We start from the raw sequence: 20,291 nt of genomic DNA, 5'->3' as shown, positions 1-20,291 counted from the left end.
ATTTTCTTCTTTGTAATATTTAATTGTATGTCATATGTTATCACTTTGCGTTAAAAATAAAGTTTATCTTTCTTTGAATTCCTTTTATTTTGTGTTGCTTGAATTAAATTTGTTACAAAGAGATAATCACTATATATTTTTTCTCATCTTAAGCTTAAAAAAAAACATTCCACAAGTAAATATATAGTTTCATTAAAGGAAAAAAAAAAAAAAGAAACTCAGGATGAATCGAAGGTGATGATACAATTCAAAATAATCCCACTCGATTCATCCAAAAAAATTCACATATAAATCGGTATTATATGAAGAAAAAAAAACAGTTTATTTCGATTGCAAGATATCCCTTACGCTAACAATGGAGACCTTCTTCTTGATCTCAAACGTGACCTTGTCCAGGTCAGCAACGGTGGCTAGATGCCCGTAGAATATTCTCTTTTTGTCACCAGTTCTGGGGTCCACTTTCACAAGGTTCGGATTGGTCTCGTCATCCTTACCGAGTGTCGAGGGCTGCACGCGGGCCCACTCCCTGCGCCCGCGGTTCTCCCTCTCGAAATAACGGGCCAGGCCTAAAGCCTCCTTCAAGCCCGTTTCATTGCCTGAGAATCTCACTATGTGAATGCCCAAATGGCCTTCTCTCGAATACAACGACATTGACTTGCCGTTAGCACATCCGATATCTAAACGATAAGATTTCACAGACTTAGAATCAAGAAACTAAATTCGTCGTAATTTAATCGGACATTTTATCTACCAAAACATAAGTATTAAATTGATATATTCGTGCCGATGAAGAGATGATTGCTCGTCAAAATAGACTCCCGTTCGACTAATTCCCGACAAAGGACAGTATGAAATCCATTTGACCTATTTTGTGAGGCCCAATTTATTTAATACACAATTTCGGAAGAAGAAAAATAAACAGTTAATCAAGAAGACGATTTGCATTCGGTCTTTTCAGTTCAAGAGAGAGCAATTTTCTCACTTCGTGGAACTCGTCTCTAATAGAACTAGGAGTTTCTAATATTAATGTCAAACAAAACTTATATATATATATATATAACTGCGAAAAAATGATTAAAAATAAAAATAAAAAAAATAAAAAATCGGGGGGGTTTGTGTGATACCTCTAAGAACACTATCCATAGCTCTGTTTCCTATACCTTCCATACGACCGTCTCTACCTTTTGCAGTGATTGTATTATGAATTAAAACGGAAGGAGGCCACATAACCAGATCATCCAAATTCGATTCTGCTTCTTTAGCAGATATTTTCTGATAGGCTTTCGAGTTATCGGGCGGCATCGAATAATTCCAGCCAATCAGAACGCACAGAGCCTTGTGAAAGCCTAAGTGATCGACTATTGATTCCGCAGCAGCATTGTCTGAGTTGTACGCGTGCAAGATTAGACTGTGCGTGTCGGGAAATTCTTTCGATGACCTGTATGTATATTTTTTCTCATGTCAAAAAACCGTGCACTAGTCACAGACACAAGAGACGAGTTTTCACGATAATAGCTGTGCATTAGATTGTCGTTTATTGGATTAGATAATCTGAAAAATCCCGTTAAGCAACAAATCGGATTGTCGTATGTTGCAATATGCTGAGGGTTCTAACCATTTGTTATAACTTTAGCACTCGTTTCTAATGCTATTGAAATCAAGAACTGTTAGACAATCCTTCAAATTTATCCCGAGAACTAAATCCCCCCCCCCCCCCCCCCCCCCCAATGCACGAACACACTTTACTCTCTATAATAAAGATATCGATATAATGAAATTATTCGGAGGGATTAAATAAGTGGAGTAAGTCGAATAAGGCTAACAATAAGTAATCGAAATCATCCAAACCGGACTTAAGATTCATTGCTATTCAGATAGGCAGCAATCGAACCTCTACATTAACAACATAGTCAAGTCAAATTGACTTCCGTATATATAGGGTACAAAATCTACAATCGGAGATGCCTCACGTTTATTTGCATTCTAAAACAGAAGTAACACGAAACTTAATGACTGCACGAATCGCAAAAAAACACAAAGTCCACGACGGAAAAATCTGAATGTGAAACCGAAAAGGTAGGATCTTGATTATTGCTAAATATCCTTGCCATCAAGAGTTACCATAAGCCCACATGTGTGGAACTTTCTACAATGATCGTATGATGTATGATTCCTATATAATCGACTTTGGGGCAAAATAAAAAATCAAATATTATCCGCAACGAACAAAAACAATTCAAGAAGCAAGTGAAAAACAAGAACGAAGTCTAAAAGAAGTTAACTTGATGAGTGAGCCGTAGCCCCTTTATCTTTTCTACTTAACTATCTAATTTCTTATAAATCTAATTGAGTAACGGGTTTTCGGGTAGTATTTTTACTACCCAAAAACAAACCCGATAATTACTAGTCGGGGTAAAATCCAATTGGGTCGGAAAAGAACCCATATACCTGAATCCCAAATTCCAGCACAAACTGATGAACTTCTTACAAACCCACTCATTGTTACGGGTTATCCATGTCTACTACCCTTGCTTAAGACAAGGCATTATATAATTACCAAAAACACGAAGCACTCTCACGAAACTTAAGAAATAAGCTACATCACATTAAAAAAAAATGGCATTCTTGAAAAGGTATTACTTCGAACTTCTAAGTACGATATGCCGAAATGATAGTATCATCACAAAATACAAAGTGCTTTCAGACAACTGAATAGGAGTGCCGTACACTGTCAGCATCATTTCATCCATTAACCTATAAACCGCAATGTATGTCACATCTCGGGCAAGTGACCCCCAGCTACTGATCCCGAAAATTAAATAAATAAATAACAAAAAAACTACCGACACCGAAATTGAGGAGTTGCACATTAAATTAAGGATTGCATCACTATATCAGTTGGGATACACACCTTCAGAACTAACTAATCGTATCACTAGTATCAGTTAGCCCTACACGAAATTAGAAAGCACCAAAATCACGCATTGAGAAAATGTATACTATACGACGTTTCCAGCAAATTGTGTATCTTCGGTCCCAAACGAGAGCTTATCCAAGTAAATTACGTGAAGTGTAATATAATGTATATATGCAACCTATCGAATAACTTCGCCTTCACCTCATCACTGCTTCTAAACCACAGATGTAAGCAAATACATAACTCACACAACAATATCTACATAGACGAAAGAAAAAATCTTTTTTTTTTTGTGATCTTATTCTTAAAGCATCAAACTAACCTGCTGCAGGCTAAACACGACAGCGGCCCTTGTTTTCCGTCCGCCAAATAGTTCTTCCTATGGCTCGAAGTCTCGAAAACCAACTTCAAGAAATGCAAAAACGCCTTGTTTATCGCGTTTTGATCAACCTCATTATGCTTAATCTTCTTGACATTTCCCTCAATGAACCTCATGTTCTTCGGGGCTCTCATTTCATCGCCTCTACCCAAACTATACCCACTACTCGGGCCCGGCCCGTTTGCATTTCCGTACTGTAAGAGCTGTTGCCTTTGTCTCTCGAATCCATCTTCCCTCAATCCCCTATCATCTTCGCCGAACTTTCGTTTTAACGAGCTCTCGGGGCCCGTATTCCAATTATCCGGGTTACGGGTCCTGGATTCTTGACCCGGAAATCCGGGGCTCATAGGGAATGGGGGCCTCTCGAGTGTGAATTCATGCGGGCCGCGGAATTCGGGCCGCAAACCGGGCAGTGGCATGTGGGTAAAATTATCGTAATCTGGCGGCAAGGCGAAGTACGACCTGACGGAGCCATCCGCGAGGACTATGCTCCGGCGGTCGAGCATGTGGAAGCCATAAGATGGGGGCGGAGGCGGATCGGTGAAAGGGAAAACGGGCCTCGGCCCGGAAATGGAGTTGGGGTTTTCGGGCCTCGGAGATGGGTTTTCCGGCCTGGGCTTGGGCTTTGGCGTCGGAGCTTTGTTGTTTGGATCTTTGTTGTGTGGTGGTGGATTGGTAGTGGGGTTGGGGGTGGGTTTGGTGGCAGAGGGTTTGTGGGCCGCGGCGGCGGCGGAGGTGGAGGAGGATGACTCCCAGCGGGATTTGCGGTGGTGGGAGTGGGCGGCGACGGAAGAGTGAGGGTTGCCACCTGGCATGTTACGGCGGAAACAGAAGCACGAGCTGAAATCAAGAATGTCTTTGCCTTTTCTGGGTTCTCCATGGTTGGACTTTATAGCAAGAGATATTAAGTTTAAATACATTTTCACCCCTACAGAATTATTATACTCCAGATAAGTCCTTTAATTTTCAATCACGATACAGTTAAACCTCTATAAATTAATACAACCGGGACTAGCAAAATTCTATTCATTTAGTGAAATATTAAATTATCGAATAATAATTTAGTAGATTTTACCGAATCAGGACAAAAGAAACTATTATTTAAGCGAGATTATTAATTTATTGAGTATTAATTTATGAAGTTCTAGTGTATATCTTAAGGCTACTACTATACTTTTAGAATCAATTAATAATTTTGCATTATTTTTTTTTTAATAAATGGGCTTGTAGTTGTAGTCATAGATGTATGCAAAACAAAAGCATTAAATTAAAAACATAAACCGGATGATTTTGATGTTTCGGTAATTGAGAAAGACCAACAATTGCAATGATTTGTTAGTATAACAGTGCATTTTAAATTATAAGAACAACTCATCTGCAAATGCTTGTATTATTTTTAATTTCATAGTGAAAAGTATATATATATATATATATATATATATATATATATATATATATATATATATATATATATATATATATATATATATATATATATTGGAATTATTTCAATAATCATGTGGGCTCACATATGTGACGTAAATGTGTATGACTATCTAAAAGAAAGTCCAAATTAATTGTGATCTAATAAAGATTATTGGGTTGGACTTATGGGTATTAGACTATAATTATGGGCATGTGTAGAGACAATTAGGGTTTAATTGTGATTTATTGATGGGGCTGAATCACAATTATAATATAACTGGACTCTACAGTTATATAAAGGGTCGTGGTCCCCCAAAGAAACGCAATTATTCCATCTCTTATAAAATCCATCGTTAGAGAGAAAAATAAGGAACTGCGGATTCTTTGGAAGACCTGTCCCAAATCCGGTGGAGTTTCGAAGATTCGATTACATGATGTAAGGTACGCTTCCGTGTTTATGTTTAGGTTTAATTCTCGTTGATTCAAGAATGTGGTTCTTGGGAATTCGTATGTATGTACGATAAAATTCTAACAAGTGGTATCAGAGCCACCATGTATTGAATCATCGGGGATTTAGGTGTTATATGAGATATGATTTTATGAATTTAATTATGTAAATTGTTATCGAAATTTGAATCCATAATTGTGTTATGTAATCCTGAATTAAGATCTAAAAATTTTGGTCAGACATTGAATCTGAAATTAGGGCTAGTATTAAATCTGAAATAGCATTTAATTACTGGGTTGCATATCTGATTTTTCCTCTCTTTATGCGAATCGGAATCTGATATACAATTCAATTATTTGAAATTGTTCAATTGTTATTGATTGATTCCGTTTTGGATACATGATTTTTTATGGTTCAGTCAATTCTCATGAATTGAATTAAGATTAAAGAATTAAGGTTTACGATAAAAGTCTGAAATTCCAATTTGCAACGGTAAATGAATGGCGGCTGATTTGGTTTTCCGGCCGAGCCATCCTTCGGCACCACCGCTGCAATAATTTAAAATTAGTCCCCGCTATGGTTCCACCATCACCATACCAACACCACCACAACAAATTTTAGGTCCTCCAAAATACAGTTCAGCCAGGAGAAGACGGCGGCCATTAGCTGTGATTCACGGTCGCAAGATTCTCCGCGGCGACGACCATGACTCACACCACCATCTTCTTCCCGTTTCCGGCGGTCAATATAGCGAACACAAGCCATTGTCCTTGGCGATTCGCTAATAAGGGATCTTTAGTGGCCGACGGAGAGAGACTGTGAGTTGTGTGTTTTCGGCGGTGGTGTTGCTTAGGTTGCAAAGTCATGGTGGTGGCGGCGGGTCTGAAGAAAGAAAATTGGGTAGAATGGACTTTTGGGAAATTACAATTTAACCCCAGATTTTGGGTTTCTGTAATTTCAAATTTGAGATATTTAGAAACATTTCAATTTGGCCTATATTTTGGTTATTCCTGATTTTGAGCTGGGGACGATTTGAAATAATGTAAAATCTGTATTACAGCCCCAAAGCTTCCGAAAAATACATTTCAGTCCCCACTTTTAAAGTTTCTCCCAAAGCAGTCATATATTTTTTGAAAATATATTATAAATCTCAAATTAAGTATTTCTGAATCTTAGGTCCCTTTCCTCTCAAAGGCTTTTCTTTCAAAATTTTAATTCAGTCCTTTAAGTTGAAAGATTTTCTGGTTTTTTGAGGCAAGGGCAATTTTTAAGGAATAAAAATTTAATTTAAGGTTTTGAGGCCGTTTAAAATATTTCAATTATTTTGGGGGACCGAACTCATATATGAATTCTTTTAAATTCATTTAAGGTTTTGTTTGGTCAATAAAGTGAATTTCATTTTGAATTTCAAATTCGGTTTTCTAAGGCTAATTAGGGAATTTTCAGATTTTAAAGTTCGTTAGGCTTAAATGTTTTAATTAATGGGTCGAATTAAGGATATGAATTAATTTATTAATTCAATAAGTTTCTGACCAATTATAATTTAAACACTAACGAATCAACATATGAATAATGGTTATTAATTAACCAAATAAGGTTTGACTCATTCGGCATTTGAGTCGAAACGCTTGTTTTAAGTCTAAATTGAGTTACCAATATAGTCCAAATCCATATAAAGTTAGATTTATTGAAATTTATTTTGGCCTCTAAATCTAAATAAGGTTGAATTGTGAGCCCCACATTTTCTTTAGCTCAAATTCAAAATAAAGATGGATTTGATGTTTTCAATTCATACTCATTTTTATGAATAACCATATTACCGAGTTTGATTCGAAAACAATACAGTGAGGTCTTTAGATCCTTAGCGTTCAACGACTTTTAATTTTTTGAGTAATTTTTTGGTACATCTAATGACTTGTTATTAAGTTTGTCTGACATTTAAAAGAACTAATTGAAGCATGAAGCCACCCTCGTGACCTCTCTGCGTAAGTTAGCTTATTGAGAATGTGAAGATGATTGTGTGTATGTGAATTCATGCGAATATTTAACTATACCCCTCGGTATGTTGATATTTGGCCGAACCACATATGCATCTGTGGTAATAAATATGTGATGGTTGTTGGGTTCCATGTGAATGATAGTTGCATCCCTCGATGGACTTATTATTTGACAGGATTTACTATCAATGTTTGATTACTACAACAAGAGTGCCACTTACAGTTAATATTATTGTCCCCTCGACTTGATGTTAATGCTGTGCTAGGCATCTTGAGATGTATTTCATAATTATTTAAAGTTTTCAAAGTTAAACTTTGGATCATAATGTGGCATATTGATTTTATTTACGTTCACTATTTCATTTATTTATACATTATCTGCCTATGCTTAATTGCACAAATATTTTTATCATTATTATTTATTATGGTGCATAGATCTTAATTTTTATTTTGGATAGAATAATAGAATAACCTAGAGTATATCTTTGTTCTAATTATAAAATTTAAGATCATTATGTGCATCAATTTTAATATTTTATTTTGGGCATAAGGTTTGTTTAGGGGCTACGTACTAGATGGTTCCTTAAGGATACGTTTTATTTAAAACAATAAAACTGAAACAAATGAGATTTTGACCTTACTTGTTTTCAATTATGTATAAATAAAAGGAACATAAGTAAGCACATTAAGTAATAGTTTAATCTCATTTTCAGCTATAGCACTTCAGTTAGTGTGGTTTCGCTGACTTGAAAGTGGATATGGTTTAATTTATTTTTCTCTGTGAACGGTCAATATAAGATTTGTTGTAAAACATAAAGAATAAAACTTTGACCGTTCACACGAAGAATAAATAATTAAGGGAGAAAAGACTAAGTGCTAATTTGACTAGTACATCTTAAGATAAATCATTATAATTGCAGTTTACATCTGAGGTACGTTGAATAACGTAATTATGCTTGTTTCTCACTTTAATTTGTTCTAAAATATATTTTGACTTTGTACCTAGACACATTTAGTGAATAGATCATGGGTTACACTGTTCACATAAATGTGTATATAAAGGGTTATTCACATAACCAACATTTAATTGATGTTGAAAGATATACATCTATAAAGGTTATGTAAGATTTGGGATTGAAACTATGAGGACTCTTAGGTTTTCTTTTGAATTATGAAACAGACATTTGGTACCGTCATTAGATGGATTTAGATTTTCTCTTGAACAAATTTGGTTAGCTTGTTCATTTGAAAACATTAAGTTTGGTCTATTTCATAATTCAAAATTTGACCTATAATTTAAATAAAAGTCTCATACAGTAAAATCTTGCATAAGCAATTTAAAATGGTACAAAATTCAAGAATAAAACATTCAATGACATTCAAGGAAGTATGATAAGTCATTCTTCTTCACTAAGGTACATTTAGGAGAAACATTAAGTGCTGCAATATGTTATGTTTTAAAAGGGGAAATTTAAAATCTTTTAAGGATGTTGAGTTTGAGGGGATAAATTTAGATTATAGACATTGTCTTTAAAGAGGAATCAATTCGATTCCTAATACTGCTTTTGACAATGTACATGTCTTTATACTTGTCATTGTTTGAAAAGTACATTTAGAGATTTGATAAGACAATGTTGAACAATTCCCCAATCAAGTCTTGATAGTTGTTACTTAAAGAGCAAACTCAACAACCTTAAAATAATAAAGCATTAAAGATGAGTTGAAATTAATGACGAGACATTAAGATCTTATCAAATTGCCATAAGGTGTGAATTTGGTTACAAATAATTGAGACCAAATGTAATTCAAATGGTCAATATTGAAAGATATATGGTAGGTTTAGTCATTAAATATTTCACTCATATCGACTCTATTAAGAGATTAATGGACACAAGGAATATGTTTCTCAAATAGTAATATTTTTGGAACAATAAAGTGCAACCATAAAATTTTAAAGATTTGAAGGATATTGATTGCAAACTAAAGTAGTCCATTAATGAAATTTAAAATTCCCGTTAATGATGTTACAATCATAAGCTAATTATCTCGTTTGTACTTTAAGATGAATAAAGTTAATGATTGTACATACCCAAGGATTAGTGGGAGATAATCTCACAACAAAGGAGACTTGTTTCGTCTCATTTCAATGCCCAATAAATATTTTAATGTAACATAATACACGCATTCGGTTAAGGCGTGCATAAAGTTAGGCAGATATTGGAATAACCCTATAAAGTGGATCATTTAGCAAAGGAGCCAAATGGGTTATACAGTAATTATAGGGAATGTAAGTTATACACATATGCTCATTTATCAAAATCAGATATTTTGGGAGATCGTGTGGTTTATTTCTGATTTTGAGTTTTGTGATGTGTATAAACTATAGATCCATTTTGGTTAATGTAGGCCTAAGTGATTGAGTTATTTCGACATGGGTGTTAAGCAAACACTTTAAGCTCTTTTCACGATGGTTAAAAATGTATGGTTATTTTTGGCATTTTATTTTGAATATAGCTATAAACACTTGTCATTAGGCTGCACATGTTGATTTGTATTACAGTTATAGGGTGACAATATTCAACAGCTATACTTTCGAACAACAAGAGCTTGTGAAAGTTCTTTGTTGTTAAAGGTACAAAGTGAACAGTACATAGAGCATATTAAGATAAATTCCACAATTGCGGATCCGCTTACTAAAGGATTAACACATAAGGTATTCATGAGCATTGCTCATGTAGGTGTTATATCATTTAAGGATATTTTGGTTCAGTGGGAGTTTGTATGTATGTGTACATATAAATACATTTTGGTAGCTCTATGATATGTTTGGACACAATTTTGTGTATTTGGTTTTCTGCAGAAATAAAGTATTTTTCTACACTTTGTACAATTATGTAAAGGTTTGGTCTCAATAAAGTTTAAAGTAGGACCAGTTGGAAATATGCATATTAAGATCACATTATATGTAATTTCCATGCTACACACCATGATTTGATCTATGTCGTTTGGCTATATTGGTATACGTGATTACTGTTGGGTTTAGACACGCTCAATGTGACGAAAGCCTCTTTAGTCCTATATCAGTATGGTCTGGACGAGATTGTAAGGAATACCTTTTTATATGATAGCAATATTTGAGCTCATAAGGTATACACATTTATAAGGTATATAGCATATGTGGCCCGAGTGGGAGATTGTTGGAATTATTTCAATAATCATGTGGGCTCACATATGTGACGTAAATGTGTATGTCTATCTAAAAGAAAGTCTAAATTAATTGTGATCTAATAAAGATTATTGGGTTGGACTTATTGGTATTAGACTATAATTATGGGCCAAATGTGTAGAGACAATTAGGGTTTAATTGTGATTTATTGATGGGGCTGAATCACAATTATAATATAACTGGACTCTACAGTTATATAAAGGGTCGTGGTCCCCAAAGAAACGCAATCATTCCATCTCTTCTAAAATCCATCGTTAGAGAGAAAAATAAGGAACTGCGGATTCTTTGGAAGACCTGTCCCAAATCCGGTGGAGTTTCGAAGATTCGATTACATGATGTAAGGTACGCTTCCGTGTTTATGTTTAGGTTTAATTCTCGTTGATTCAAGAATGTGGTTCTTGAGAATTCGTATGTATGTACGATAAAATTCTAACAAAATATATATATATATATATATATATATATATATATATATATATATATATATATATATATATATATATATATATATAATCATATATGTATGCATTACAAACAAATAATCATATGATCATAAACATGAAATAGTCATGAAATACAATGAAAGCAGCCTTATTCTCCATCACTTCAATTTATTTTTTCAGAAGCCATGGTGGTGGTGGTGCGGAGGTGGAGCATGGTGGTGGTGGTGGTGAGGAGGAAGAGCATGGTGGTGGTGGTGGTGGTGAGGAGGAGGAGCATGGTGGTGGTGAGGAGGAGCATGGTGGTGGTGGTGGTGAGGAGGGGGAGCGTGGTGGTGGTGGTGGTGGTTCAGGCTGGAGTCATCTTCCAAACCTTGAATAAGAGGTGCAGTTAGAGTAATTATCAAGAAAGAAAATACTACTAAAAGAGAGCACACACGAGACATTTTTCACTTTTTTTATAATTCAATGTATAGAGAAAAATTGTGTTTGGTGTAGAAAGATTGTACAAGCACATGCTCTTTTTATAGTGGAATTATTTTTCAAAATTACGATTTGACTGGTCAAACGCTACATGATTATGCATTAAATCAAAAATCGAATTTGATATTTATTATAAAATTCAAAACATTATCTAATTAATAGTATTAAATTTCAAATATTGAAAACTTTTCCAGACTTATAATATTTTTAAATCTAGATTACAAAATTCATATTATTTTCCTACATTTGTTTCTTAAAATTGGGTAAGAAATTCATTTCATTGTCAGATTATACTAAACTCGTTCAAAGTCAAATCTCCAATATGGTATCGAAAATAAATTTTGACTTTTGTTAAATAAAATATTAATGAAAAATGAGATCAGAAATTTCGAAGAAATAATCTCTTGAGTGACAATATAAACCATAAATCTATTTCTAAATTATATTTATTAAATAATAATTGAAGTTATATAAAATAAAATTTTATATACTAATAATACAAAAAAAAAAAAAAAGAAAAAAAAAGTGAAATTCGGGCCCTTATAAGAACTGGGCCCTGATCGCCGCCCCACCAAAGGAATCGATGGGCCAAAATACAAAGATGTCCTAATTCTTATTAAATTTTAGGATAAATTACGAAAACTCCCCGAACTTAGGTTAAATTTCAAAAACTACCTTCATCTATTCGTAATTATCAAAAATCTCCCGACTTCACGGAATTTTTTTGATTTCAAGGAATAGACTTTTACACAATCACATATAATTTGTTTTTATATCTATCACCTATTTAATAGAGTTATAATGAACTGTACACATTTTCTGTTAAGAAACTCGATCAACAGCTAGTCAGATGGGGTATTTTGTAATTATGAATATGTAGAGGTGTTTTTCGTTATTTAGCCTAAGTTTAGAGCATTTTTCGTAATTTATCCTAAATTTGTCAAATAAAATAGCAAATTTGAAATACCAATAATAAACTAATATTGATGGTAAATATGTATTGTTTTCATCTCTAGTTTAATAATAATAATAATCATATTATAATTTAGGGTTAATAAGATATAACCCCCTCATTAGAAAAAATATTAAGACTAACCACCTTATAATATTTTTAATGGGTCAAACCCCCTCATAAATGTCAATTACTGAACTACCCCTATAATTTGTAATAGCAAAGACCCCCCCACCGTTTTCCCCAAAATCTGCATATCTTCAACCATTTTCTTCAATATAATTTCTCTCTCATTTCCGTTGGTCTGCTATATTTATGCCGAGAAAATCGCCCAAAAAACAAACTGCAATATATATCGGATCTTTTCCCCTTTCGAACATTGCCCTAGTTTGCTACATATCTTCAGAGAAAAAAAAAACCAGAATACCATTATTGTGCAATTCGTTCAGCAACACAGGTTGACAAACAATGGTGAAGAACGGCAAGAAGAAGACAGGTAGTTTCCTATACACCCATCTCTATCACCGACTTCTATTAACCTAATTTTGTGCATTTACCCCATAATTTCTCTTTCTGACACCATTATCAGCGACTCCAGACGACAAATCGAAGACTCTTACAGATCCGTATGCAACAGTACGCGACGACCATATGCGACGGTTCGGAATTCTTCCATGGTTGATTATTCAAAAATGGAGTTTGTAAACAAGCTTGTTTTTTAGATCTACAGATCTATGGTCGCACTATTTGTTGACTCATAAATATTTGTTTCGTATGAAATTTGTTTTATCAGAGTCCACAACAAAGAAGAGATCATTGTTGTCGAAAAACTTAAAAATTTACAGTCATATATCCGAGTCAACTATAAAATCGGATAGTTCACTATATTTTTTCCAGAGTCAACTATAAAAATTAGATAGTTAACTATAATTTTTACGATGTCAACTATAAAAAAATGGTAGTTAACTATATTGTTGCCAGAGTCAACTATAAAATCGGATAGTTCACTATATTTTTTCCAGAGTCAACTATAAAAATTAGATAGTTAACTATAATTTTTACGATGTCAACTATAAAAAAATGGTAGTTAACTATATTGTTGCCAGAGTCAACTACAAAAATTGGATAGTCAACTACAATTGTTCCGATGTCAACTATAAAAAATTGGTAGTTAACTATAGTTTTCCATTAATTCACTATATTATATTTCAATTTAAGATACTATGGTGTTATAAAATGAGATGAGATGTAGAAGAAAAGATAAAGTATTGAGAAGATATAAAGAAACTAAAGAGAAAAAATGAAACAGACGGGAACAGAGGAAATGAGGGAAGAGAAAGGAGAGAGAGAGAGAAGAGAGAGATGAGAGAGAAGAGAGGAAATTGTGGAAGAGAGAGAATAGAGATAAGAGAGGAGAGAGGAGAGAGAATAGAGGAAATTGTGGAAGAGAGGAGAGAGGAGAGAGAACGGGAACAGAGAAAATGAGGGAAGAGAAAGGAGAGAGAGAGAGAAGAGAGAGAGGAGAGAGAAGAGAGGAAATTGTGGAAGAGAGAGAATAGAGAGAAGAGAGGAGAGAGGAGAGAGAATAGAGGAAATTATGGAAGATAGAGAAGAGATGAGAGATGAGAGAGAAGAAAAATAATAAATTAACAACACGTCAAAAATGACGGTTGAGAAGAGAGGGGGTGAGAGAGAGAAAGAGTGGGGGAAGAAAGGACAAAATTGGAATAATAAACACGTGAGGGGGTCTGACAATTCCTAATGTTAATTTTAGATTTCTTTACAAATGGTAAATATTAAAATGGGCCTGGACTCTATTATTTTGTGTATTGAGGGGGTTATCCCTCATTTTCCCTATAATTTATATTGTTTAAAAATGTAAAATAATCTTTTTCCCAATTAATATTACAAATTAATGCTATTTAATATTATTTTTCCGAAAAAAAAATGGGTATGCAATTTTTATTTTCATTTTTTGTATTAATTAATTATTAAAAAAGTAAAACCACTGCCTTCTACGGCTCTGCCCAAAAGTCTGTTACTCTTCTAGCTTTTGAGGGTTTATCGAACAATTTAGCAGCATATTCCACTCAGCGGCGGTGGCGGCGGGCGGCGGCGGACGGCGGAATACATAATTACGGTGATTTTTCTTCATAAACAAGCTCCTCTCCTATCCCAGACAAGTACACATCTTGCATTCATTTCTTAATCAGAACAGATTTTGCATTACGTAGTGATTAGCGATAGAGTTCTGCGTACTGTTTATTGTTCAACGTTTTTCTGTTAATAAGAGCAGAGTACTGATTTGATAGGCGAAAAATTAGGGTTTTTGTTGGTAGAGCAAAATTGGTTTCTTTACAGCGACAACTCCAATTAGGTTATCCCATTTCAAAATTCGAATTCGAATTCGATACTACCTAACCCTAAACACCGGCCCGGCCCGGCCCGTACAAAAGCCTTTGCTGCCGCTGCGGCAATAATTCTGATGAATTGTAGTACTGACGAAACGGCTACAGTTTCATCGGAGTGCTGGAAAATCATCCACATTCCGGAGAAAGATCCAGTTCTTCCCCACCTACAGACTACTGGTATATATTTTTCATGATTAAAAAAAAAAATTCAATTCGAATCTCTGTTTTTTTTCCCCCTTTTTTTGTTTTTCTCTGATTTAGTGAGTATATTTATGCAGTGGATGTACTTGCTTCCACAGTCGAGCCTAAGCATGCCAACACTATAATGAAGTATTTTCTCGTTTCGAATTTAATTACTTTTTTCTCTAACTACCCGGAAAGAATATTCGTAGGTATCTATTTAACATTTTTTTCCCCGCCAATTTATGTTTGTTAGGAAGTTAAGTCATATAGCACCATTGGAAGATCTCCGCCATGTGAGGCGCATACGGAAGACTTGTCTTGATGAAGGTTGTTTTCCGCTCATTCAAAATATCTTGCCTTTTGCCTTTCTCACTTTCAATTATTTATTCATTTATAATGTGATTGGTTTCTCATAAAGATTAAAATGGGTTGTGTGTGGTTTCAGATAGGAATTTAAATAAAATCGACCGGAAAAGTTATTAGCATTTCCCATTAGTGTGCTTTGCTTATACTGCAAAAAATTACATCCTTGTAAACAAGAAAATATGTCTTGAAAAGATATGGGTTGTGCTTAGATTCATCATGTTCTCTAACGCCCTTTACAAGAAAAAATGCTGCATTCATTTCGACCAGTTATTCTTCTGGGTAGCCTTAGATTATAGATGATTGTAAGTTTGTATTTGACATCAAGGTTATTATCGGACAGGTAAATATCAATTATCTGTGATCTTATGCGTGGCCTTTGGAAACGATGGTGAGCCCAACTGTATGCCAGAGGATTTGGTGGAGCTTGTGAATACGTACCAGTTGAGTACTTTCACTACAAAAGTGGGTCATCTTTATTATTATTATGATTATTATTTTTTTATATTTCAGCTCTTAATTTCTTATCTAATTAAATCAGTATATTTTTGTGCATACCCCTGAAAAAATAATAGTATGTGCAATGTATTTCGATAATTTGATTTTAAGTAATATTTGCAGCTTTTCTTAAATTGTGAATGTTTCCTATATCCTTGATTGGTTTAAACGAACTGAAATTGATTCAGGTATGCAAATATGCTCCATTGACAAAAGAAGAATGGCAAGAACAATGCAAACTGTGGCCAACTTCTTTTCATCCACCCACCTAGTGAGTAATCGAGAGTGTGTCAAATTTATATTTCTTTAATGTAAACTCAGAGTTCGGACTTTTGTTTTGATTACAGCAATATCGATGGCATAACTGGATTTAGTGAAGAGGATTCTTTATCAGTTTTCAACTACATGAAACTTGCAGTTCATATGGCAAAGTCCGGTATCTCGGTAAATACTCACCTAAGTTTGTAATCTCAACATTCTGTTCTTTTTATTTCTATTTTTTAATACTTTCATGCTCTATTTGTTGTCGTTTTTAAGCTATAATTTTTTTCTCGGTAGGTTGTCAATGCTGCTGTTATAGTCGATCCTTTGACTAGACTGGTTATTGCTAGCTCGTGTGACCAGGTCTTGTCTTGCAATGCTCTTTCAGACAGTACTAAAATGGACAAAGATTCAATTTTGCTGTCAAGATGTTCGACCAACGAAGCAAATGAATCTTTTAAAAACGTCTCTTGTCTATACCCTTTGGAGTGGATTGAGCAAAAACCACATTTAAATTATAATAATGGCTATTGGCACCCTTTAAGACATGCTGCCATTGTAGCAATTGAAAAGTCTGCTGCAAGAGATAGACTTCTCTTTCCTATGAATGGACAAGGTGCAGAGTTAGCTCGAGAAGAAGATTATATTGTGTCTTCTCCAACACGGTCGCCCTCAAAAAGGCAAAAGATTGATTCAATTGTAAGTTCCTATTCTTTTTGGGGCATTATTCATTTTGGCCTTAGCTAGACGTGTAAATTGAAACGGAATTTCCAAATTCTGCCAATTTCGATCTGAATATTTCCGATTTTTTAATAACCTTTTTCATTCTAAATTCCGAAAGCTTCGATTTTCGATTATTCTGATTTTTTTTTAACGGAATTGGAATACATATTAAATTCCGATTTTCGATTAAAATTTAATTTCCAAAAATTTCACTTACAGTATCAATATTATTATGTATTTTATCTGAAAATTTCCGGTTCTGGAACAAGATCTTTTATTCCAATTTCCAGAAATTACGATTTACGATTCTTTTTAGGACGGAATTGGAATTAGTTTATCACTTAAAAAAATGGAATTATTCCGAAAGTGCTAATTCCGATCAGATGCGTCCGATTTCTACGCCTAGCCCAAGCAAAGTGAAATCTGGAGCTCTTGGTTTGATCCAACCAATGATTTCTTGAATTTCTAAAACTCGAAAAGTTTTGCAATTTCAATAATGACATCCATTTCAATAGATAGAGCGAGATATGTCAAAGTATTTGATAGATCAAAATCTCGTCATGTAACTTTGTGCTTACAATAAAGAATTTCAGATTTCATTAATGGTATATAGTTTGCTACATTTGATCTCTCAGGTAAAGGATGACGAAGCAAGAATGAACAATCACACGAATGGCTTGCATTGTGACTCGACGAAACCTTATTTATGTACTGGCTACGATATATACTTTGTGTGGGAGCCATGCACTATGTGAGTGACACTCTTGCTCTAATATAAACCTTGACATGGATTTCGTAATTTTAATTTTAATTGATTATTTTTCTTACATTGTAACATGGATTTAGGTGTGCTATGGCGATTGTGCATCAGAGGGTAAAACGCGTATTTTATGCCTTCCCGAACCCGAATGACGGGGCATTGGGAAGTGTTCACAGATTGCAGGGAGAGAGAAGCTTGAATCATCACTATGCTGTTTTTAGGGTTCTACTTCCTCAAGACATCCTTAAAAATTGATCGGTTTATTTTATTAACTCAAACTATTATGTTTGTAGAATTAGTGTTTCGAGGTTTTGTAGAACCTACAAATATTGACTTTATTAAAATTTATTTAAAATATCTTAAATACTTATCGTCACTCAGGCTTTTGTTCTTAGTGCTCGATTGACTATTTTACCCCGAGGCTCTCAAGAAATTTCCCAAGGAGTACTCAAACGAATGACTGGAGAAAAAACTGGTGTTATTGTCTTTCTTAAATTTATTTTTAGTGACGGATTGTTCGTAATTTAGTATGAACAAGAAGAAGCTGCTACTGAATATCGTTTAAAATTTCTAAAGGTAATTAAAAATGGCAGCTTTCCATGCAGCAAGAATGTGCCCACTCGTCGTTTCCAAATCATCTGAAAGATACAATGGTAAGCTCACTTTATATTCCCTCTCTAGAAACTATCACTAACTTGTTAATGTTTATAATTTGTTCTGTACAATTGAGTCTTGTATTTGCATCCACAAGTTGATCAATGCCATCCACCAACTGTTGGACAAATTGCCTCAATGGAATCTATGTTCTTTCTACTGATCTTCTTAACACTCTCCCTTGACAGATTCTTGGGAGTGTTTACTCGTTCCCGTCAAGCTTCTGGAACGACGAATGGTGAAGCGAAACAACGTGGCTGTGGGGTGTGTAATGGTTGGTAAATCATATTTTCGACGGAATTCAGATATGCTCACCCACCTTCGACGATGAAAAAAAAAGAGAGATGATGTAGGAGAGCAATTTGTGGGTAATTTTGTGTTCTCAGAGCTAGAGGGGGGAAAGTGTCTTTGACTTAAAACTCATGGGGGGTTTTGAGAGATGTTTTATATCATAGGGACTCGTTCTGCAGTTAGATATTTTACAGGGGTAATTTTTGCAAATAGAGCTAGAGGTGAGAAAGTGTCTTTGACTTAAAACTCATGGGGAGTTTTGAGAGATATTTTATCACAGGGACTCGTTCTGCAGTTAGATATTTTACAGGGGTACTTTTTGCAAATAGAGCTAGAGGGGGAAATGTGTCTTTGACTTAAAACTCATGGGGGTTTTTGAGAGATATTTTATCACAGGGACTCGTTCTGCAGTTAGATATTTTACATGGGTACTTTTTGCAAATAAACTGAAAATATTTGTATAACGTAAAGAAATACACACTACACCGGCAACCCACTGAAAATAAAAATACACACTATACTGAAAACACACACTGAAAAAAAACACACTATATCGAAAATACTCACTAAAAAAAACAAACACTACACAGGAAAAACACGGGATAATTACACTTTTGGTCCCTCATGTTTGGCCCGATTTCACTTTTGGTCCCCTTGTTTCAAATTGAAATTTTAAATTTTTTTGGGGCTGAAAAATAATTACAAATTAAAAATAGACTACTTATACATTTTAATAATTAAACAAAATTAACCAAACAAATTATTTTTTTATTATACTTAATATTATTATAATTATACTATTTATAATTAAATTTTTAATAATAAAAAAAATTAACTAAATAAATTATTTTTAATCATACTTAATATTATTTTTAATTATACTACTTATGATAAAAAAAATTAATAACAAAAAAATTAACTAACTTAACAAATTATTTTTTGTTATACTTAATATTATTATAATTATACTACTTATAATTAAATTTTTAATGATAATTTTTTTTTGCCAAAAATATTTTATTTTTCCACTATGATAAAACTTTTTGGGGCCTCGTTGGTAGTAAAAAATCCGAAGCGACCCTATCGATTCTTTTGTTTTTAATAATAAAATAGATATTAATTAAATAAATGATGGTAAATTATACTTAATATAGTTTTAATTATACTACTTATGATTATTTTTTTAATAATAAAAAAAATTAACTAGCAAAATTTCATTATACTTAATATTATTAAAAAATTAATTATAAGTAGTCTGTTTTCAATTTATAATTATTTTTCAGCTCCAAAAAAATTTAAAATTTCAATTTTCACCCCAAAATAGTGTTTTCCGTTACTTGCTAACGGACATGTAACGGCAGGGACCAAAAGTGTTTAAATTTGAAACTTGGAGGTGAACTTTCTTCACTTTGGAACAAGGGGGACCAAAAGTGAAATCGGGCCAAACATAAGGGACCAAAAATGTAATTATCCCGGAAAAACACACTAAAAATAAAAATACACACTACACTCAAAATACACACTGAAAATAAAAACACACACTACACCGAAAAAAAAAACTGAAAATAAATACACACACTACACCAAAAATACACACTAAACAAACACACACTATACCAAAAACACACACTAAAAATAAAAACACACACTACACAAAAAACGCACTACACCAAAAGCACACACTGAAAATAAAAACACGCTACACCAAAACACACTGAAAATTAAAACACACACTACATCGAAAACACACACTGCATTGAAAACATACACTACACCAAAAAAACACACCAAAATAAAATACACACTACACCGAAATCATACACTAAAAATAAAAACACATAATACATCGAAAACACACATTAAAAAAACACACTACACCG

General features: G+C 33.8%; 2 protein-coding genes across 3 annotated transcripts; one reads left to right on the top strand and one right to left on the bottom strand.

The window, feature by feature from the left end:
• Positions 1-108: 108 nt before the first annotated feature.
• On the bottom strand, positions 109-4,179 carry LOC105953322 (RNA recognition motif XS domain protein). The gene is made up of 3 exons (XM_012976984.2): positions 3,240-4,179; positions 1,125-1,438; positions 109-677 (listed from the first exon to the last, which is right to left on the bottom strand). The coding sequence occupies exons 1-3, from the start codon at positions 4,109-4,111 to the stop codon at positions 322-324; spliced, it is 1,542 nt and encodes a 513-aa protein (XP_012832438.2). The 5' UTR covers positions 4,112-4,179; the 3' UTR covers positions 109-321.
• A 9,953-nt stretch (positions 4,180-14,132) lies between these two features.
• EMB2820 (Cytidine/deoxycytidylate deaminase family protein) lies at positions 14,133-18,864 on the top strand. Of its 2 annotated transcripts, none has more exons than XM_088820620.1 (11): positions 14,133-14,855; positions 14,957-15,008; positions 15,115-15,188; positions 15,568-15,689; positions 15,911-15,993; positions 16,070-16,166; positions 16,281-16,682; positions 17,342-17,457; positions 17,553-17,941; positions 18,043-18,119; positions 18,309-18,864. In XM_088820620.1, the coding sequence occupies exons 1-9, from the start codon at positions 14,753-14,755 to the stop codon at positions 17,719-17,721; spliced, it is 1,218 nt and encodes a 405-aa protein (XP_088676746.1). In that variant the 5' UTR covers positions 14,133-14,752; the 3' UTR covers positions 17,722-17,941; positions 18,043-18,119; positions 18,309-18,864. The 2 variants fall into 2 exon arrangements, with proteins under 2 accessions (XP_088676746.1, XP_088676747.1); XM_088820621.1 differs by having other exon boundaries at positions 14,275-14,450; positions 14,580-14,855; positions 17,553-18,119.
• The last annotated feature ends 1,427 nt before the right edge of the window (positions 18,865-20,291 follow it).

This window comes from Erythranthe guttata, chromosome 7, assembly GCF_056151865.1.
Source record: "Erythranthe guttata isolate IM_541 chromosome 7, IM_541, whole genome shotgun sequence".
NCBI classification, from domain to species: Eukaryota; Viridiplantae; Streptophyta; class Magnoliopsida; order Lamiales; family Phrymaceae; genus Erythranthe; species Erythranthe guttata.
This window is presented reverse-complemented; position numbering and strand designations above follow the sequence as displayed.

Coding starts and splice junctions, on each gene's coding strand:
- LOC105953322 (XM_012976984.2), bottom strand. CDS start 4,111: ATGCCAGGTGGCAACCCTCACTCTTCCGTCGCCGCCCACTCCCACCAC. Junction 1,439..3,239: donor TCGTGTTTAGCCTGCAGCAG/GTTAGTTTGATG, acceptor ATATACATACAG/GTCATCGAAAGAATTTCCCG. Junction 678..1,124: donor TATGGATAGTGTTCTTAGAG/GTATCACACAAA, acceptor CTTATCGTTTAG/ATATCGGATGTGCTAACGGC.
- EMB2820 (XM_088820620.1), top strand. CDS start 14,753: ATGAATTGTAGTACTGACGAAACGGCTACAGTTTCATCGGAGTGCTGG. Junction 16,167..16,280: donor TGGCAAAGTCCGGTATCTCG/GTAAATACTCAC, acceptor TTTTCTCGGTAG/GTTGTCAATGCTGCTGTTAT. Junction 16,683..17,341: donor GGCAAAAGATTGATTCAATT/GTAAGTTCCTAT, acceptor TTGATCTCTCAG/GTAAAGGATGACGAAGCAAG.